Raw genomic sequence first — 20687 nt, forward strand, 5'->3', positions numbered from 1 at the left:
TGCAAGTGCGAGTGCGAACGCTTGTCCGCGATGCAGTCGGCGCTTCGGGTCGGATCCGAGACGCACAATCGAGGCCGAGGCAACTCGCCGACCGAATCGCGCGATCGCCTGGGGATTGGGACATTTGGCGCGTCCTGACAAATGCCGCGACCACCAGGCAAGTGCCGGGGGCATCGTCCGTCGCCGTCTCTGGAGCCCATCTGCCGCGATACAAATAGCATGTCTCGGCTGCTGAGGACCAGAGCTCATCCATCGACCGCCCTTGGATTTGCCCCGCGACATCTGCCCAAGCCAGCACCCAGGCTGCCCTCTCCAGCTTTCGCCACCCAGACCCGCTCGTTCTTCCTGTCCAACATGACCCACTCCAGCACCTACCAGGCCGTCCAGTTCGACCAAGTCGGCGGCCCCGAAGTCCTCAAGCTCGTGACCATCGAGAAGCCTGCTGTCACTCCAGGTGAGCGAGTGGATGATTCGGCGGCGGCGTGGTAGGGATACGAGGGGCTGCCAGGATCTAGTGCATGTCGGGCATGCTCATGAACCACCGCATGATCGACTTGGGAGCATATGCACCGCACTCGCACCCGCACTCTACGATATGGAACACCGACAATGTCCAATAGTGGCTAACAGCGCCTCCCGCGGGTTCTCTGTTCGGCCAGGCCGTGTTTTGATCCGCAACCACTTCATCGGCGTCAACTTTATCGATACATACCACCGCGGCGGCCTCTACAAGGTTCAGCTTCCGTATATCCCCGGCAGAGAAGCCTCCGGCGTGGTCGAGGCCGTTGGCGATGGCGTAAGTCCACCGAGCATTGCCAGACGCTGCGTCGTTGCCTCGAGTCAGAATCGATTGGGGTCCTCGGTACACACACATCAGCGACGCTTCTGACGAGAATCATCGGTGCTGGCGACGCTTCGATCCAACAGGTCGAGGGCTTGAAGGTCGGCGATCGTGTGGCCTACTTCGATCCCCACACCTACGCCGAATATACCCTGACTTCGCCAGGTGAGCAGCCGAGCTGTTTCCAAGAGCGGCGCGTAGCATGCGTCTCCTCGCTCTGCGGCATCGAATGAAAGGGCTCAACCCGGATCTCTGTCTTGTCTTGCAGCCGAGGTTCTCGTCATCCCCGACGATATTGGCTTCCATGACGCAGCCGGCCTGTTGCTCCAAGGTAGGGTTGGACTCGCAGCAGCTCCTGTCGCAAAACCAAGCTTGTGTCTTTGCTCTGTTTTCTGAGCAGCAATCTGCGTCGGCTCTGTCTTCTCATCGAACGATACACAGGCCTGACAGCACTGAGCTTGGTGCGCATCGCATACGAAGTCAAGCAGGGCGACATTGTCCTTGTTCATGTAAGAATCGGCTGACCCTCCAAACCTGCTGCGACCCTCCCAGTCTCTACGTACATCGGCTCGCCCTAACACTGGTCTCACTGATGTGCCCACAATGTGCCTGCTTCGTTTTACTCACCGATCATCAGGCAGCGGCTGGTGGAACTGGCAGACTCATCGTCGCCCTTGCCAAGCATTATGGCGCCACCGTCATTGGCACTGTATCGACACCAGAGAAGGCTGAAGTTGCCCGCAAAGCTGGTACGGGAATGGATGTGGATGTGGATGTGGATGTGGATGTGGATGTGGATCACTGGACTCCATAGTCTTACCACGACGGCATATCCCATCAACAGGTGCCGACCACATCATTTTCTACAAGGAGCAGGACATTGTCGCCGAGGTCAAGCGAATCACCAACGGCGAAGGCGTCCATGCTGTCTTTGATGGAGTCGGAAAAACCACCTTCGACGCCTCGCTTGCCTCGCTCCGCAATCTTGGATTCTTCCTGTCCTTTGGCAACGCCTCGGGCAAGGTGAGAGCGAGCTGCAACCCGATAGACCTGTTTTGGATCGGCGATTGCTTGGTGAACCCCAGTGGGCCCAGCTCACATTTATTGCCGATTTCCAGATCGACGATGTTGACATCTTCAAGCTGGGCCCAAAGTCGATTCGTTTGATGAGACCGTCGCTCTTCAGCTTGATCCCGGCCAAGGACTTCAAGAAATGTGAGTATCGTCGTCGGCTGTGTGGATCGAAAGCTCAGTCGATCAGCGATGGCGCCATTGAAGGAGGGGAGAGGGGGAATGCTTGAGCGCACAGGTTAATTTCGATGTATCATCTAGCAACACACTAACCCCGACTTTCACGGCCCATCGACCAGACGCACCGGAACTGCTCGAGCTTTACAGACAAAAGGCCGTAAGTAGTGTCGATACGCTCATCCGACAGAAGGCCAACTCTGCATTGCCGCGAAGCGGCTTGCTAGCACGGTTTAGGCCATCTGCTCACCCATCGCTGCTTCCTTACACGCTCTCAGTTCGACATCTATGTTAGCAAGATCTATCCTCTCAAGGACGCTGCCCAAGCCCACACTGATCTTGCTGGTGAGTGACACAGAGTCAAAGATGCGCCCTGGGCCATGGTTGTTTGATGGGCCGTGCTCTGGTGATGCTGTCACCAAAGTCGGTGCGCATGCGGTGTTATCCGCGCACTTGCTGATAACGTCGCTTTCACATCTCCTGGCAGGCGGAGTGACTGTCGGCAAGCTCCTGCTTCAAGCTTGAGCCACTTTTCCAGCTGTGCAATCCACGAAAGCAGCGAAAATCATACTGCAGATGGGAGCGAGCTTGGTTTGCGAGCTACTTTCATCATTGTGCAAGTCCGTCGACCTCCAACTGCGGCACCATCGGCGTCCCATCTCTCCCTCTCTCTATCGTTTTGTTTGGCATTCCTTCCGCTGCACGTTTCAAAGCAATATAACCTCCGCATGACAAGAGCCCAGACAGCAGTGTGTGTGAATTGGTGTTGAAATCGTCCAGGAGGGGGCCATCCGAGCGTTGGATGAGTAAATGTATATATCAGGTCCCTGAAAGTTGAAGAATGTGAAGGAGGAGAAGTAGTAGCCGCATCGCTACTGACTATGGACACTGGCGATGTCCTATTCCGCTAATTATTGGAACAAGCTAAAGTATTGGAACAAACTAAAAGAAACAAGGAAGGGAAAGGGCATCACGATGGGCAGCACACAGGACCGAAAAAGGTGCCGGGATCTCCGGGGCAGGGAAGATTAAGATGCGAATGTGCCCAAAAGCCATCTGACACATGTTGGGCAGTCCGAAGACGACGGGCGGGTACGAGAGGGACTTGCTCATCGCTTCAATTGGCTGCGCTGCGACCGATGCATTCATCGCGCCGTGGATATGTGGTTGCCAATACCAGAATGACTCCCCACTGTCCCTCCCTCCCAGCACTTTCCCAATCCAACACGGCACCGTCATCGCGGCAGCCAGACATTATCCAGACGTCGACTTCTTTGACACACCAAACGCGGATTCGATTCCAGCTTTCCTCTGAATCGCTGTCGGCTTCGCTACGACTGCAGGCACGACGCAATTATGGCCTCGTTCTCGGCCTGGTGACGTCGATCCAGCTCTGCCAGGAACTGCTCGACACGGGCTGAATGCGGGTGCTTGGCTTTGCTGCGTTTGGCCTTTGAGGATCCGATTGGATGTAAGGAATTCGCGGAATCAAACAAAAGCAGGATCAGCTGCGGAAACGAGTGCAAACCAAGACTCTCGTTCGGGAGACGGTCGGGAATGCCACAGGAAAGCGTCTCTACTATATAGACAGAGCGTTCCCCACGAGACATCGCTGTTCCATGGGCCATATCCCACATTCAGCAGCCCGGTCCACAGCCTCAACAGGTTCTTACCACGAGCTTGGGGTGCTCAGCTTGATAGCTCAGCAGGATCGGCAGCATGTGCCAAAAGGTAAAGTCGGGCCAGAAGGCATTGACAAACTCGATGAGGCAGCTTCCGCTGGTCTGCCACAGCAAAAAGTCACTGAAGCGAATCTCGCCCGAGGTCCGGACAAAGATGTCGAGATCGGGACAGTCCCGGGTGAGCAGACATCGGGTAAGCAGGCCGCTGTCGATATCGCTTGGCTCCAGCAGACCCTCACTGACGCCCTGAACCGCTTGATCGATGGCGTGGGTCATTTCGTGGCGAGATGTGTAAGGAAAGCAGATGTTCAGGATGAATCTGCGGCCGAGGGTTGGAAATAGAGACGGGTAAGATTCGTGGACAAGGGGTCCGCGGATCGACATCCGGAGCATGCTGCTCTGGTATTCTGAGCCAGCGGGAGAGCGGATGGACAGAGACTGCGATCGACGTACCGCTTGTTGTTGCGAGTCATATGCTCGACCTGGGCAGCGGCTTCCCGCACATCGGGGCTGAGCAGGCTCCAGTCGCCGAGGACACGCACGGCAATTTCGTTCTTGGCGATAAACTCGCTAGTTCAAGGGAGTGTCCGAAAAAAAGGATCGAGCAAGGAGGAGTCAGCATAAGCGAGCAGGCCGCCAAAGTTCGGTGTGGGTCGTTGAGGCGTAGTATAAGCCACCGATGCAGATTCCGATGACGGGGGAGGAGATGGGGGGGGGTGCAGATCGGGCCCGGAGTGTCTTGCATTGGCGGCAACAGAGGCACAGGTGAGTCCAGCGAGCCGGAGGTTGGGCTGCCGAGCTCCAGGGTACTGAACCGACCTCTTGGTTGCAAAGTGGTGGAACTTTTCCTTGGCCAGCTCCATCAGGTAATCGACCTCGTGCTTTGGCCGCTTGAAGTTCTCGATACTGAAGGCGTATACGGTGACGACTCTGATTCCGAGCTCCAGCGACCAGTTCAGGGTCTTTGCGCATCAACATCCGAGGCCGAGTGGTTGCGAGTCGGGTGCATTGATTTGACCGGATGGTGGTCGAAGCAAACGAGAGCATAAGCGACGGCCCTCATGAAGGGCAAGAGTGTGTTGGAGCCCTTTGTTGGGAAATGCAGAGCCGCACTGCTGGTCTGCTATTGATAGCAGCAGCAATGTGGATATGTAGATATATGGAGCTGTAGATATATGGATATGGCGTACCTCCTCAAGCTTGATGAATCCCGAGTAGTGGCCCTCGGTCGTGGGCCGATTGAGCTGCTTGGCAAAGCGTCGGTTGCCATCCATGACAAAGGCCACATGGGCCGGGACGGGGCCGAGCTTGAGAATCGATATGGCTGAGCGGAGGAGGCACGAGTGCAGATACCGACCGACTTGGTGGATCGGCAGCAGATCCGAGAAGGCGATGGCCAGGATCAGCAAGAAAGCGAGCGACAGGGTCGTCAAGACAGCCGGGTTGAGGAGCAGCGATATGAGAAACGAGATCATGTCGGAGGACGAGTGGAGCTGCGGCAGGATAGGCAACCGAGAGAGCTGCAGCGGCAGCTCCTGAGCGGGCACTGCGGGATCCATGATGACGATGGATGGAGCTGGACCGTTTCGAGTCGTTGTGCGGGAAGCTGGAAGCTGGAAGACGGAGCCGGGCAGCAGGACGCCAAATTGGACGGCGACGACAAAGGCGAGGGCTTCAAGCTGGAGCTGGAGCTGGAGCTGGGGCCAGACGGCAGGCGCTGGGAGCTGCGATTAGGGCGGGGGTTTGGGATGGTGTCGAGATTGGGTGCAAAGGAAGAACAGCGGAACAGCGAGAAAGCCGGCAGCGAAGGCCACGTTGGGCCAAGGTCGCCAAAACCGAAACAAGGTCGCACAGCACAAGACAAGCCTGAGCGAGAAAGTCACAGGACAGCCGACAGAAGGCGGCTGGCGGCTGCGAGCAGGCACCAGCGATGTTCGATGGACAGATGCAGCGGAAGGGACAGATGCAGAGCGCCAGACGCAGTGGGGACGTGGAAGATGCACAGCGATCGGCGGCGGTGATGGCCAATCAGCGCACAATACAAGAGCGACAGCGAGCAGGCTCAGGGAAATCGGTCAGCAGGCTCGTTCGGTACGAAACCCGGGGTGCAAGTCGGCATGGCCACCACGATTCCGCATTGGCTGATCGCATTGCAGCGGGTGTTTGCTGAAGCTGCTTGGCTGCCGATGGCTCTTCCCCTCTTCCCATTCACTGAAAGCACGATCGGCACAGGATCTCGCGGACACGAGGAGCAGAGGGTCATGAGGAGTAGTGTGCAAACAGCATGATCCATTGATGGCACTGTACAGTCAGCCCAGAGAGAAACGGGACAGTTCCTTCCTGGCTTCAGCGGCCTGCAGCCTGCCGAACTTTCGTAGACCCCAGTGAGCAAGCCGTGAGATTGTTTCCCGTCCTGGTTGGCAGTCGAGTGGTTTTGGTTGGTTTCGGGAGCACAGTCTTGAATACACCCGGTCGATCTCCTGTGGCGATGATCGACCGGCATACCGAGATCATGTTCCTTGAGGCATTGAGGTCTCGATCCCACAGCGTATGGCAGCTTGCACAGCTCCGGACAAAGTGTGGTTTCTCGATATCAAGATGGTGCTGTGCTTGGCCATGAATGCGATGAGCGGGTGGGTGTATTCAGGTTCCGGAAAAAGCACAGTCATGGTTAAAAACGGGGGTGTCCCATTTCATTTTGTAAACGCTGTAAATACATGGCAGAGAACTGGAATCAAAAGGAGGCGGGCGATTCGCCGAGACACGGCGGGCCCAGTGCGGTGGATGTGATGGCAGGTAGGGCGTGGTTCTTTGGAGCGACTGGCGGCCAAGGCGCGGGATCTACTGAGCCAGCGGAGAGATCATCTTGAGCAGCGAAGGCTTGGGGACCGAGCGGGTGTAGCCTGCAGCAACAACGAAATGAGGATGTTAGCCGCAGGGGCTGCTGGACATGGCGATGCTCTGGAAGCGCTGGTGGTCCGTTTGTTCTTGATGGCGGCGATGGCGATGCTTGATGGTGATGGCGATGATTGAATGGCGGTGATGGCGATGCTTTAAGCATGAATGATGGCTAGATCAAGACTCACCGATGTAGATGATCAGCGGGATGAATCCGATGTGGACAAAGCGTCTGGTCCACTCGAACAACTTGACGAGTCTCTCTCTGGTCTCTTCGTGCATGGCGATGGCTCTTGTCGGCGTTGGCGCTGGCGATGGGCTCCGGTGGTCTGGGGGTTGCAGATCAGATCGCAGATCGAATCGTGGATGCAACGGCGAGACTGCGTTTGAGAAGGATTTCGGAGAGCGGCGAGCACAACGGCGAGGGTGCTCTCGGCAGCGTCTCGGCGGCGTCTCGGTGTGCTCTCGCCCGTGCCGTTCTGTGCCCGTCTGTGTCGGCGACTCGCAGTCAGAAAAAAACCGGTGCGAGTGCGGCTGCAGCCGGCTCGATCCGGAGTGCCAGTGCCACGCGCGCGCCGGAGACACAAAGTACGAAACGCGCTGAGCTGTGGCACGGCACGCGCGACCACAATAGAGCAGCCAGGGCGCACATGTACAACTGCGCGAGGGGGAGCGCGTCTGTGTCGCGATGGACAAGTCGAGACAGTGCAGCTAGTTGAAACACTTCCCACAGTTGAAACACTTCCCACAGTCGAAACACTTCCACCACTCCCTCTTTCCTTCCTTCCCAAGAGCGCCACTTTGCCGTCTTTCTTTCCCCCACGCCATTGCATCGGTCTGCGTGCCCCCTCGGTCGCTCCTGTCCTCTGCCCTGCTCGAGCGCTGCCGGCCGATTCCCCTCAAAGTCGGCAGGGCATCTCCCCCCTCGTGTCTGCCCTCTGCCATCCATCGATCCCTTTCGATCCGTCGCCGCCTGTCGTCGTCGGCCTGCCGCATCGCCCTCCCGCCCGTGTCCTAGCCAAGAGGGTCAGTGTCTGCTCCTGTCACTGTGCTGCTGCTCTGCTCGCCCAGTCGGGCTGCCGCAAGCCCTTCTGCGATTCACAGCCTGGGCAACTCTCCCCTGGTTCTAACAGTCCTGCTCTCCGTCTCTCCGCACCACTTGCACCGGCACTGGTTTGATTTGGTCGACTGGTCGCTATCCGATCCAACTGTCGATCCGCTGTCTCCAACTTCTGTCGACCCCGCCCGTCTCGGTTCTGTCCGGGATGCACCGCTGTGTCTTGATCCCAACCCGCTCCAACCTCGCCTGGACTTGTCCTGACTTGCATCCGACCTGTCACAACCTATCTCGGCTTGCTCGCACCAACCTCAACTACCTCTCCCTGCGTCCTGATGTTACGCCTTGCCCTCCCACCGGCTTTCCTTCTCGCTCGTTCTGATGGTGGTGCTGCAGCTCCGGCCCAATGGACTGGCAAGCTCTTCCCATATGGGTGTATCTGGCCGCCGGGCTTGGGGTTCTGCTGCTGGTCTTTGCCGTCGTCTTTTGCTACATGTGGTCCAAGCGGCATCGGTCCCAGAAACAGCCAAAGCGGACATCCCCCCAGCGACCCACGGCCTCCGGCTCTGCCCCACCACCCATATCGACCGACCCCGCCCTGACCAAGCCATCGGATCGCGCCGATGCCATTGTGATTCCGTCGTCTGCGGGCGAATCGACTTCATCCACCGCTCCTTTCTTCCCGTCGCCAGCCACTGTCTCCGAGACCGTAAAGCCCTCCCCGCTCCTGTCCACATCCAATCTCTCCACCACTGACACCAACCTTGGACGAGTCCCGTCCGTCTCGCCACCCCAGCACCCCCACTATCCAGGCCATCCGTCCCATCCCAGCCAGCTGCAGCCCCAGTACCCTCCAGCGCCGCAACTGTACCAACAGCAGCAGCAGCAGCAGCAGCAGCAGCAGCAGCAGCAGTTCTACCCGCCATCGCAGCATTTCTATCCCCCACCGCAACAGCCGCATCTTCCGCAACAGCCCATCACGTTCCAGTCTCCTCAGGCTCCCCCCGCTCACCCGCATGCCAGCTTCTACATGCCAGCTGCCTCCCATGTCTCGTCTCTTTACGATCCAGCAGGGTACCCGTACCCTCCACAGCCCCAGTCGCAAGGCTATGTCCAATCGCCCCAGCTCCAAGACTACTCGCCTTCAGAACGAGAGCTTGCTCGCCTCGCTCGTCTCACAAAGAGACATTCGCCTGTGCCTTTTGTGTCTGGTAAGTCCCCTGCCCACCGCCGAGCTGTCGTTGATCACGTTCTGCGGTATCCCAACCGCATGTCAGCCACCATCTTCCCATCCCTCAAACATGTCGCATCCCTCAAACATGTCGCATCCCTCAAACATGTCGCATCCCTCGGACGTGTTCACGGGATCGACTCACCGCCTCCACGAACCTGTATCTGCCTGTGTATCTGACTCCCCCGACCTTGCTCTCGCCGGATCCGTGGATATGCATCCTGACCTACTGTGCCAATGATCTCGTCGCTTCTCACCAATCCCTGCATCGTCCATCGCCCCGTATCTCGCATCAATTACTTTTTGTGCAATCTTGTCCCCGATACGCGGCCCACAACTCCCCGTGTAGACGATGCTCGCATCCGCCCGCCATCCTATCTCTCCTCGGCCCCGACAGATCGAACCCCCTCGCTCCCGCCCTCGGCCTTTTTGCGCAACCCGGTGGTGCAGTCCGGCGCACCCGTCAACGTCGGTGCATCGTCGGGCATGTCTCCCCCCCTGGCTCATGGCTCGCCGTACCATGCCGTCAGCTCCTATGGCACAAACAACGGCCCAGTCCCGGTTGCTGCCCAGCCCAGCGCCTCGTCCCTGCCTCAGGCCAAATACGCCCCTGTTCGCCACACCCCCAAGGTCATCAAGGTTGTGCCGCAGCCACATTCGGTCCGCGACGATGACATGACCGGAGCCGCTGCCGATACGCCCGTCGGGACCGAGCCTGCGCAGTACGACTACACCATACCCGATCTCGGAATCGCTGGCGAGCACCGGATGTTCCCCGACGAGCCCGACAACCGCACTGGCTACTTATCTGATTTGGTGCCCATAGACGAGGCTGGACCCACCATGGAGCAGCGCAGATTGGAGTCGGCATGGGCGGACAACGCCGTAGTTGAGCCGCTGGGAACCGAGCTCGTGGGGGCGCTCAGCGACGACTCGTCCCTCAGCCAGAGAAGCGACCGACTTGCCCTCAAGCCCACGCCGCTGATGACCCAGCTCAATATCATCACCCATCTGCCTGGGCCCGAGAGCGCCGCTGCCGTCTCGGACGACTCGTCCTCTCCCTCGCCCACCCGCAACTCGGCCATCTACAACCAGCTCGAGGTGCTCATCACCGATCTTGGCGCCAAGACTCACGGCGCAAAGTCACAGTCTCCTTCGCCTCCAAACACGTCGCCAGTCGGCGCCAGGCCCAAACCACCCACGATTAGTCCTCCCAAGGCCATGGATCTCAATCCCCCGATCCTGGACTACGGCCCGCGGTCCTTCGAAGGAGGCTTCAAGGACTTTGTCCAGTTCAGAGAAATGCTCGGTACCATCTCGCTGCCCGACTTTTACTACCAGAGCCCACCCGACCGCCCGTCCTCGCCCAACATCCACATGGTCGACACCGACAGCGATGGCAGCGATGGCAGCGATGGCAGCGACACCGACTCGGAGGACGACACCCGAATCCGCAACATGGACACCAGCAACTGGCGCGATGATCTGATGCGCGACCAGCAGCGCCTCGATGCCGAGTGGGAGCAGTTGGAGGCCGCCGAGCGTTCGCTCTTCAAGCGGTCGACCCCAACCCCGACCACGGCGTCGCCGCTCGAGACCTTCCCGGACGTCAACGCCTACCGTCTCAGCTCGTCGTCGTCACAGCCTTCGCCGCGCTCTCCTTCCCCGCCTCCTGTTCCTCCTCCGCGACGCACCAGTTCCAAGAAGTCGCTGAGGGAGACTCCGCCGCCCTCTGTCAGCAGCTCGGTCGATCGCTTGGACACCGTCGCGCCCCTCTCCGAGGCCCAGACCGACGCGTACAGCCTGGCCGAATCCCTAGATCCGAGCGAGTCCTTTGTCGCAGTCGATTCTCTTGACCAAGCGGCTGCCCCGAGCGCCTCGTCGCTGACGGATGTCCAAGGCCCAGCCCCATCGGCAGTTCTAGAATCCACCTTGGATGCGGTGACCCTTCCGCCTGCGCCCGACCCTCTGGCTGGCGACGGTCTGCCTGCACCCGCCGAGTACACAGTCCCGACGCTGTCGACGATGCCCACTCTATCATCCACGGCCTCGTCCTCCATGTCGCGAGTTACCATGGACCGCAGTACCGAGTCCGGCACGCTCGACTCGACCTTCAGCCTCTCGAGCGCCCAGCGCCGCCGCGACCAAGCCTACTCGATCCGGTATTCGGAGATATTCTCGGATTCGCAGGGAGACGACCGCCTGCCGAAATCCGGCGACTACTCCCGCCTCGACTGGGCCAAGCGACGCACGGGCGACTCGATCCCGTACTCGGAAATCTTTGGCAACACCAGCAGCGAGGAAATCAACGACCTGCCGTCCTCCAAGCGTGACTCGGCAAAGCGACAGTCTCTGGAGAATGCGCTTCCGCCACTCGCACCCGAGTCGCTCTCCCAGTACCAGCGCGCTCCGCCAGCGCCGCTAGAGCCTGTCCCCGAAGAGTTCCCGCCGTCCGAGAGCAATCTGGACTCGCTGTCGCGCACCGTCCTCCACAGCGTCGACAAGGCCGGCACATACCCCGAGTTTTCACAATCCGTGTCCTCTCAGACACCAGCCAACGAGTCCGCTGCAGATGTTTCCAAGACATGGCAAGGCTACGGCGCCTCGGGCCTTTATCGCCACGCCACCAAGGTTCTGCATACGGTTCAGGGCATGCACACCATGCCCGAGCCCGTCGAAGTTGAGCCGAGCGCCATCGATCCGAGCTTGCTCGGTGTCTTCTCGGGCACAGTCGAGATCATGGAGCCCTCGCCAGACTCGGCCAGTACATCAAAGGAGAGCTTCTTTGGCCACCAGAGTATCCGAACCGGCCAGCCCCTCGCGAGCCCTGTTGCCGTTGGTTTTGCGCCAGCGCCGTCCGAGCCGCCGTCGCAGAAGCTTGCTGACCCCAATGCCGCCGCCAGCCCCACCGACACCCCCGCCGAGCACCCGCCCCAGGCCCAAGACATCGGCACCATCATGGACGCCTTCCAGAGCGATCTCTCTGCCGCCCGGCAGATCTACGGCAAGACGAGCAAAGCTAGTCGCAAGCCCCAGCCGGCCCGCCCCACAATCGAAGACACCGTCATCCAGCTCTCGGAATCGAGCCGCGGCGAGCTGATGCGCACAGACTCGGCCTCAAGCCAAAAGTCGCTTGGGCGGCGGTCGGTGGATTTTGTCCCGCCGGCGTCCGGGCGGGCAAGCACCTTCACCATCGACTCGATCGCCACCACCCATTCGTTCGATTCGTTTGACGACGCCCTCAGGTCGGCCATCGCCGGCATTCCCGAGCAAGACTCTCCGTCCGGCCCGCGAACGCTCTCGGACGAGCTCAAGGCGGTATCAGACCGACCCGCTCGCACGTCGTCGGCGGCCGCTGGGTTGCCGACTCACCCGGTGCGGCCCTCCCGGTCCGGCCAAGATATCCGCAGTCGCTATGTCGAAGACCGCATGCCTGTGCGGGTGCCCGGCGGTGTCGTCAAGGCTGTGGTTGTCAAGAAGGCCCATGTGCGCTCCCCATCGGCTTCCTCGCCCATCTCTCCCGGAACCAGCCCGTTGGGGACCCGCCCTGAACTTCGCCGCCTGGCACCGATTTCCGACGCTGACTTTGAGGCCGTCGACGATCGATCTGACTCGCCGCCGCGCCCCGACGAGGCAGTCAAGCCGAAGGAGCCGGTGCGATCGACCGTCCCACACGCGCAGCCCGTGAGAATTGGCGGTGCTCGCGAGCCAGTTCGGATGGCTGTTGTGCCCGCAGCTCCACCTGTCGAACCGGTCCGGAAGACAGGCATGGTCACCCGCATCGTCACTGCCGTGCCGAGTGCCCAGCCAACGGTGGTCTCGCCTGTCTCTCCCCGGGCCGAGGCTCTGTCGCCCCAGCCAACATCGGCCCATTTTCGCGTTGCCCAGCCCGTGGCGGTCCAGCACGTCACGGTGCAAAGATACAATGCTCCGATGCCGCAGCAGCCGCAGCAGCAGCAGCAGCCACTGTCTCGCCCCCCGATGCAGCCCACGACAGAGCTCGAAGACGCTCGTGCCGGCGAGCACGACCTGCAAGCCTTTTTGGACCAACTGACTCGCATGCAGCCGCCCTCGCTCTCAATTGCCCAGCTCCGGATCCACGGCGAGCCCGTTCACCAGCGCCAGCTCCGATGCTTCCAGGTTCAACCCTCCTTCGATCCGGCGCTTACTTCTGCAAACGAGGGCGCCGTTCGTATGGAAGCAGGAGATGTCGTGGTCCTGCTCATGATTTTTGGTGATGGCTGGGGATTCGTGGCCAATTGTAAGTACAGCGTATCCCGGCCATGTTGCACGAGCATATGGGCACAGCCTGCCGGGTGGGTTTGCAAACGCTGCTCCGTGCCACGCCAAGCTGTACTGACTTTCCTCTTGCAATCCGCTGTCCGTCTCAATCTGTCGCCGCAGATACGTCCAAGATGATGGGATTCATTCCGCTGCATTACCTTCACGCCCAGTAGAAGATTGATCTGGGCGGTCGCTCGATCCAAGCCAAGCTCGTGCAAGTCATCTGCGTCAGCCTCGTAGAGACACGGCCACATCCCTCCCCTGTCGGCACGGTCCACGGATGATCCTGGACTCGCCTGCCTCCTGCCTCCCAAGCCATCGGTGCTCGAAATCTAAGAAAGTCATTGTTACTGCCGTGGTCTGCTGCGACTCTTGGTATCCTCTTGCTTTTTTGCCGCCCACTTCCCTCTTTTTATTTCAATATTTTGTCGCGCCGCTGCCTTGCCGTCGTCGTCGTCGTCCACCCCATGCGATTGTAGCGAGGTCGGTTCTTACGAGTCAGCGCCTGTTGAAGGTCCGGATCGAAGAAACGGCCAGCGTCGCTACCTTCACGACGCACCCCCGGATGTCCTACCACCCCGACCATCGACAAAGGAACTCCCGATTCTCACCATCGTCGGTTCGGGCTCGGATCAACGCCATGGATGCAGATTTGGCTGTGACGGCGGCAGCAAAGCTGCTTGCTTTTCTATCTGCGCTCGGATGTGGTTGCATCAGCGCTTTGGCTTTCGGACCTCGGCAACTTGTGGCTTGGATGCTTTTGTGAGTTCTTTGATCATTTGCCTCTCTGTCTTTGCCGGCTCCCCACCCCGTGCCTTCCTCGGCCGATCAGCTCCCCCATGGGCTTTTGTTTGCTGCCCCGACCGACATCCCGCTCGGCTCATGTGTATCCACCCCTACCTCACCCCCCCCCTTCCTTCCCTTCCCTCCTGCCTGTCTCTGCTACCTTCTGACAAGTTTCGGCCTCCACTTTCTTGTTGCATCCGGGGCTGATCCGCTCGCTCGTTTTGCGGCCATGAGCAGCCGCGCTCTCGTCCGCTCGTCCTCCTTCTGTCCTCTTGTTTCAGGTACCGCCGGTGCCTAGTTCAACCCCCCCCCTCTCTCTGGTCCTCTTTTTTGATCCTAGACAGTTGATAGATCGCTTGTGTCTCGGCTCGTCGTTGTTGAAAAATCGAAACAAAAAAAGAATATACTCAAAGATATACATGAATATTGCCAGCTTTCTGTCATATCCAGCGACGGCGACACAAGTAGCCGGTCGATTCCAGGCCAAATGATGCGCTGCCAATGGCGACCGCAATGCCAGTGAGCATCCTTGGACATGCCCTCTGGTCAGGCTAGGTAACGGATGGGTGTGTATTCAGGACCCATAGAGAAATGACATGCCTTGTTCAAAAATTAGGCTGGTCTGGTTTCGAGTGCGCTGCAGGGCTCCTCGTGGATGGGCTGGCGGAATGACGGTCACTGCGACTTGTATCGATCACTGCGACTTGTATCGAACCAGGCTCATGCGCGAGTTCCACCGCGGATGCAGCTGGACGAGCTCAATGAGCTTGTTTGCCGGATGCCCCGCCGCCGCACCTTCATCGATTTCCTCTTCGGCATGCAACATCGTCTGCGACTCGTACTTTGTAAAGTGGAACTTCAGGAACGCCTGGGCGTCCATGGGCTGGACAACAGGCAGGACCAGCAAGATCGCCAGCTGGACGATGAGTCCCCAGAACAGGAAAAACATCCAGAAGGTCGTCCAGCGAAAGTCGGTCATGTCATGCAAGGTGCACACGCGATCGAGGCCCTCGCGGCTGGCCTCGATGGTGATGCGCAGGAGCTTGCGGTCGTTGAAGAGCTTGCGGAACTTCCAGTCGGCGATCGATAGCCCGATCAGCAGCGGCACCAGGACTGACTGTCGCAGACGGAAGAGTGACGGCAGGACTTGGGTTTGCTCGCTTGCCAGATTGGTGGTCCGCAAACAGGCCAGAAGTCGAGCCGTGATCTTTTCGGTGGCAACGCTGTCGCTCCTCGAGAAGAGCTGCGGGCCATTCACAAAATAAGCGGTGATCGGCTGGTGTGAATGGCTGCCTTGAACCCCAACGAGGCGTTCTTTGGAGGGAATGGGATTGAAGGCCTGGCCTTCGAGCGGGGCTGGCCACGAGATGAAGTTTGCTTGTGAGCGTACGATGCGGCTTGCGACAATGCCACAGCTCTGGATGATGTAGTGGCAGTCGCTGACGCCGGGCGAGAAGCAGTAGAGGATGCACTTTGGGTTGGAATGGATTACTTGAAGAAGATCTCGGATCCAACGGCCGCGCAGTGCCGCCGATGATACTGCAATGAGGATACAGTTGAAGTCCTGCGAGATTGTGGGATTGTCAGAGAAGTGGTCTCGGTAGCCGGCAGCGACGCCGGGGCAGGGGCAACGGCAGGTCGTCAGGAACTCTTTGCAGACAACCGGGGCATATCTCCCATCCATCCACCCATCCATCCATCCAGCCAGCCAGCCAGCCAGAACCAGGCCGTCATTCGGCAGCTCCGACGACATCCCGGACATACCAGCGGGAGCTGTCCAGCTTCGACGTCATCGATGGTGTAGATGTTTTTCTCCGGAATGGAGAGCAGAGCAGTCTTTGTTGGGATGCGCTTCTCTCCAGGCGCACACAGGCGATGGACTCGCATCGGAATTGACCGGAGCAGCGGGGCCTGGTAGTCTCGGACCAGAAAGTGGACATCGGCCCCGCCTTTGCTCAGATGGTATCCGAATATCTGGTGGGAAGAGCGGGTCGCCGCCGATTGTTAGTCATTGGAGCGGCTCTGCGCTCCTCGGCCATGAGCACGAGCGAACGTCGGTGCTGTCCGGTGCTGTCCGGGCTGGACATGGTCTCTGGGCGCAAGCAGCATCCATGCCGACACCGCAGCCCCCCACCCCCACATTGGCGGGCACCAGACATGTCGGTTTACCTGCCCAACGGACCCGGCGCCGACGATGAGGATCTTGAGGGGTGGAGGTACTGTCATGCTGCGAAGGCAGAAGACGCAGGGCGAGGCCGTCCGACAATGAGGTTGTGGTGGGGAGGTTGTGAGTCGGCAGAGACGATGAGATGCTTGGCCAAGGCAGATGCTCTGGCCCGATGTATTTAGGCCCCCTCCCCTCCCCACCACGCACCAGCCATGCTGCTGCCGAGTCTTGCCTTTGTTCTTGGCTGGCTTGTGCTGAGCTGCTTGCGAAGGACTCTTGACCGGGATGATGAGGACAAGGCTGGGAATGCCGGCCATCGCTGCCCTGGCTGTGTCGGGATTTGTGCTGGCATGTCCTGGTGGTTGTCGAGACAATGCATATTGTGGGGGACCGAGAACGCGGCGCGCCCTCGGTCCTCGCTCGCTGCCTGTGTGCGCTGGACGAGGAGCAGCTCGCGGTGCTCTCGCTCGCCAGGGCGAGAGGTCTCTGGGACGCGTGACCCGCTCTTTGTTCGGCCGGATCGCATTTCACGTGATGAGCCACAGCCACCGAGTTGCACCAGCATGCCCGACAGCATCGACATGCATGAGGCGGCTGGAGCGAGCGCTGCATGTGCAAACGGGCACCGAGTGCTCGGCGACGCAAACTACGTCCTGTTGCACATGCAGGACCATGAGGTCGATCGAGCACTGTATTGGATCAAGACGGGCGCGCTGCTGCTCTCTCTGGGAAATATCAAACCGGCGGTACCCTGGGAGCAGCTCTACTTGGGCCGGCCCCGGCCCTTGGGATCGTCATCGCGGAAGACGGGAAGTTGGCCTTTGGCAATCTCATATCGCGGGTCGTTTGGATCAATCACGGATTCGCCCTGGCCGCGCTCGTGAGCGCCATTCTTGTGGCCTTTGGTGTCCGGCCTGCTTGAACCGGATGCCTGGTGTGCAGCGCTATGCTTCTGTGGATCCAACTGCTCCTTGGGCTTTTTGATGTTGGTGTCTGGCGCCCGTCCGTCCTCACTCTGTCTGTTGCTTGTTTGTTTTGCACCCTCGGCATGCTGATCAGTGTGGAAGCCAACTTCCAGACTGTCGGATTCTTGGAGTTCAAGAGTATCCGTCTGAATGGAAGGATCGTCCTCGCCAGCAACATCAACCGGGCTCTCCGGCTTGCTGTCCAGGATGTGATTGGTGATGGGGCACATTGCCTGGAACACCTTGCGAATCAGTGTTGTCTGGTTCATGTCGATCCGCTGTTTGTAGACCGACTCGAGGCTTGCCCACCAATGCACGCCGATGCTTTGGGATGCGATCCAGCCAAGTGTGTCGCAGCCTTGAGCCGAATTCCATGTTCGGTTGAGCATTTCGAGCTGGGAGTAGTGGATGGGGAAGAATCGCTGGCGCTCAAGGAGCCGGGCCTGACACACATGAGGTGCAATATGGTGCGGCGATGCCTTGCACCTCTCCTTGATGACGTCTGTGACGACCCTCGGTCCGTTGTTTCCCCTGGGGTTCACAAGAGGCCAGAGCATGACAGCGAAGAAAAGCCGTCAGCAGGAGTATCGAGGGCGCTCACCCGCTCGGTATTCTCAACAGTCTGGGCCACACCTGCTGTGAGTCTGCCAGCAGCTCTACGCAACTCACCAGACATATCCATTGAAGTTCTTGACAAACTCCTCCATCAGCTCCCACACGAGCTGATCCCGTGGCGGGAAGCTCAGGAAGGCGTTGTTGACCCTCGCGTAGTCCTCCTGGCAGAGTGCCCTGCCAATGCCTTCGATAGTGTTGGTGCTGATGATGTCGAGATCAATGTAGACGCCTCCGACCTTCCAAATGATCGCCAAGCGGACAGCGTTGCCGAGATTTTGCTCGATCCAGCTGGATTTCTTGTAGAGACCGCTCTCGTACCATGTCTGGAGGGGTGTCTGTGCGAACCACTGCTTGTACGTCAGAGATCGAAATCGCAGTCGGTGCTGGTAAACATCCAGTGGCTCCAGAATGGACTCGATCGACTTTACAAACTCGGAAGCGATCGGGACGTGGACAATGACATAGTGCTCTGGGTTCTGGTGCAGAGCCGATTCGATGGCACACAGATAGCGCTTGTTTGTCAGCATGGGGTTGTAGTGGATGAAGTGGACGAGTTTTGGGATCGGCAGCGGCTGAAACTCGGTGATCATGAACCGATCATCTGATTCGTTGGTGGTGAAGGTGTGGTCGAGAGTGCTGGGCAGCCCCTCGTGCTCTCCGTTGAACAGGATCGGCTTCTGCTCGAAGCGAGTGGCCAGGAACTTGCGACAGCCCTGCTGGTAGTGCGCCGTTAGGGTCTTGATGTCCTCCAGAGCGTTGTAAAGATCCTTGGCCTCGTCTTGCAGGACACGGTACTCGGGCCGGACCGGCGATGACGCCGATGACGTCGATGACGCCGATGACGCCGGGGAGCTGCCTGTGCCAGCTTTCGGCTCTGAGACGACGCCATGATCGTGATCTTGGTGGACCGGGGCAGCAGCGTTTTGCTCAACGGCATTCTGCCCAACGAGGGTGTTGATATCGATGGCTCCAGGGGAGTGCGACTTGAGACGGCGATCGTCGTCGGACAGGAGATTCGACTGGCTCCGCTGAGTGCCGACCAGATGAACCAGAACCAGGATGGCGGTTCCGAACAGGGCCAGACGGATAATGGTCTTCCATCGGATCAGCTGCTTGGCCAGGGCAATGCGGCGGCGGACTGCAAGGAGCGGCGAGACGGGAAGGAGCATTCTGCTGGGCCAAACACAGTGGTGCAGCGATGATAGATGGAGTCGAATCAATCGATGGCCAAGAGTGAATTGCACTGGGCCAGATCAGATCAGCCGATGATGGTGCTGCAGACGAAACGGATGGACCGGGGGGGCGAGCCAGAGAAGGCAATGTTGAGGATTTGTCTTCAATTGTGCTGCAGCCCAGCGCCTGTGAATAAGAGAGCTAGTCTGAAACCTGGGGTGGTCTCCAGCAACGAGCAAAATGGCTGTGGGGGTCGACGATTGATGGATCGATTGCGGCTTCTCGAACACAACCAGGCCACGCACGACAGCGGTGATAAAGCCCAGTCCGGGCGGCCACGGGGATAATGGAGGGGAAACCAGAGCAGTTGTTGGCGCCAGAACAAGCCGCGAGAAGCGGCGTGCGGTTTCCCGCCATGAAACCTTGAACTGTCTGGAGACGGCGGAGACAGCCAGCCCAGTCCGAGATTCCCACGGAGGGAGCTGCAAGTCGGCGCTGGCGGAGCCTCTGGGTGGGCGGCGCTGTTGACCAGGATGCCAGGGACCAGTGCGGCGGGAGGCACAGGCGGAGCAGCCGTCAGGAATGGCATGGACACATGCGTCCCGTGTGGTTGCATGTTGGACACTATGAAAAAAATTTCATGTTAATAAAATGAGCGAGAACGAAAAAACGCGCTTTCGCAGCCACCTCGGTCGGCGAGAAGAGCAGTCTCTGGCGAGAGACCCCCGAGGGAAGGCGAGAAGCCTCTCGCCGTCACACACACACACACTTTGCACACACACACACTTTGCACACACACACTTTGCAAGGGAGTCAACCACCTCCCATCGACCATCCCAAGAGGGATGGCAACCCCGAAGTGGACTGCCCAGAATATGGGCGACCCGGCATCCACTGTCGAAATGCACAAGGAACAAGATACTTACAGTCTATCCAGAAAGAAACGGGACAGTCACTTTCTGGCTTCTGAAGCCCGCTGACTGACTTGTAGGCCCAGCGGGCAGGCCATGGCATTGCACTCCTGTCTTGGTTGGCAATCGAGTGGTTTTGGTTGGTTTGGGAAGCACAGTCTTGAATACACCCGGTCGATCTCCATGGGCGATGATCGACTGGCATACCGAGATCATGTTCCTGGCTGCATTGATGTCTCGATCCCACAGCGTATGGCAGCTTGCACAGCTCCGGACAAAGTGTGGTTTCTCGATATCAAGATGCTCGACCTTCTCGAGTCGCTTGGCATCCCGGCAGTGTGAGCACACCTGTGATGTGTTGAACTCGTTCACCGAGCACACATGGATCTTGGAGACGGATCGGTCTGGTGGTCGTCTCTGGTGGTCGTCTCTGGTGGTGGAACTGCTCAAAGTACTTGGCAAACCTGAGTCTCCTGGGACTGGATGCATATCCCTTCCCCTGTTTCCAGGATGCATTCCCAAAGGCAATCACCACCTCGGTCTCCTTTGGTGCCTGGTCGATGACTCGCTTGCACATCTCGTGGACAGTGCGCTGTCGCTTGCTGTGGAGATCGAGTCGCTTGAATCGCCGTCGCCGGGTCAGGCTGAAGTACAGCTGTTTGTCCAGCATGTCTCCAGTGAACACATGGCGAATGTATTGCAGGAAGGGATCCAACCCAGGGATCTTGGGACTTGGTGTGGTGCTCATCCATTGCTGCAGACCAAGGATCTTGTGGGTGCTCTGGATCCACTTGGTCGCCTGGGGGGTGTCTTTCTCTTGGGAGCCATC

General features: G+C 59.1%; 7 protein-coding genes across 7 annotated transcripts; 2 read left to right on the forward strand and 5 right to left on the reverse strand.

The window, feature by feature from the left end:
- Nucleotides 1-354: 354 nt before the first annotated feature.
- Nucleotides 355-2614, forward strand: BJ171DRAFT_580228 (uncharacterized protein; the record flags this gene model as incomplete). Its single annotated transcript, XM_053114025.1, has 11 exons — nucleotides 355-454; nucleotides 660-796; nucleotides 928-1006; nucleotides 1110-1172; nucleotides 1283-1350; nucleotides 1479-1590; nucleotides 1686-1864; nucleotides 1960-2056; nucleotides 2212-2249; nucleotides 2368-2434; nucleotides 2577-2614. The coding sequence occupies 11 exons, from the start codon at nucleotides 355-357 to the stop codon at nucleotides 2612-2614; spliced, it is 978 nt and encodes a 325-aa protein (XP_052968233.1).
- Nucleotides 2615-3747: 1133 nt separating this feature from the next.
- BJ171DRAFT_558312 (putative undecaprenyl diphosphate synthase-domain-containing protein) lies at nucleotides 3748-5330 on the reverse strand (the record flags this gene model as incomplete). Its single annotated transcript, XM_053113146.1, has 5 exons — nucleotides 3748-4090; nucleotides 4225-4341; nucleotides 4591-4733; nucleotides 4962-5095; nucleotides 5129-5330. 5 exons carry the CDS (start codon nucleotides 5328-5330, stop codon nucleotides 3748-3750), a joined length of 939 nt encoding a protein of 312 aa, XP_052968234.1.
- A 1062-nt stretch (nucleotides 5331-6392) lies between these two features.
- On the reverse strand, nucleotides 6393-7037 carry BJ171DRAFT_498879 (uncharacterized protein). The gene is made up of 2 exons (XM_053110417.1): nucleotides 6858-7037; nucleotides 6393-6674 (listed from the first exon to the last, which is right to left on the reverse strand). The coding sequence occupies exons 1-2, from the start codon at nucleotides 6949-6951 to the stop codon at nucleotides 6613-6615; spliced, it is 156 nt and encodes a 51-aa protein (XP_052968235.1). The 5' UTR covers nucleotides 6952-7037; the 3' UTR covers nucleotides 6393-6612.
- Nucleotides 7038-7499: 462 nt separating this feature from the next.
- BJ171DRAFT_498880 (uncharacterized protein) lies at nucleotides 7500-8685 on the reverse strand. The gene is made up of 2 exons (XM_053110418.1): nucleotides 8123-8685; nucleotides 7500-7695 (listed from the first exon to the last, which is right to left on the reverse strand). Exons 1-2 carry the CDS (start codon nucleotides 8650-8652, stop codon nucleotides 7569-7571), a joined length of 657 nt encoding a protein of 218 aa, XP_052968236.1. The 5' UTR covers nucleotides 8653-8685; the 3' UTR covers nucleotides 7500-7568.
- A 4593-nt stretch (nucleotides 8686-13278) lies between these two features.
- BJ171DRAFT_498882 (uncharacterized protein) lies at nucleotides 13279-14441 on the forward strand. Its single transcript, XM_053110419.1, has one exon. The coding sequence runs from the start codon at nucleotides 13522-13524 to the stop codon at nucleotides 14005-14007; it is 486 nt and encodes a 161-aa protein (XP_052968237.1). The 5' UTR covers nucleotides 13279-13521; the 3' UTR covers nucleotides 14008-14441.
- Nucleotides 14442-16514, reverse strand: BJ171DRAFT_498884 (uncharacterized protein). Its single transcript, XM_053110420.1, has 4 exons — nucleotides 16427-16514; nucleotides 16197-16254; nucleotides 15792-16001; nucleotides 14442-15591 (listed from the first exon to the last, which is right to left on the reverse strand). Exons 2-4 carry the CDS (start codon nucleotides 16251-16253, stop codon nucleotides 14722-14724), a joined length of 1137 nt encoding a protein of 378 aa, XP_052968238.1. The 5' UTR covers nucleotide 16254; nucleotides 16427-16514; the 3' UTR covers nucleotides 14442-14721.
- A 339-nt stretch (nucleotides 16515-16853) lies between these two features.
- On the reverse strand, nucleotides 16854-19026 carry BJ171DRAFT_42103 (alpha 1,4-glycosyltransferase conserved region-domain-containing protein). The gene is made up of 2 exons (XM_053107468.1): nucleotides 17829-19026; nucleotides 16854-17690 (listed from the first exon to the last, which is right to left on the reverse strand). The coding sequence occupies exons 1-2, from the start codon at nucleotides 18941-18943 to the stop codon at nucleotides 16958-16960; spliced, it is 1848 nt and encodes a 615-aa protein (XP_052968239.1). The 5' UTR covers nucleotides 18944-19026; the 3' UTR covers nucleotides 16854-16957.
- Between the last annotated feature and the right edge of the window lie 1661 nt (nucleotides 19027-20687).

The sequence above is a fragment of the Polychytrium aggregatum genome (genome assembly GCF_025602895.1).
Source record: "Polychytrium aggregatum strain JEL109 chromosome Unknown BJ171scaffold_12, whole genome shotgun sequence".
NCBI lineage: Eukaryota > Fungi > Chytridiomycota > Chytridiomycetes > Polychytriales > Polychytrium > Polychytrium aggregatum.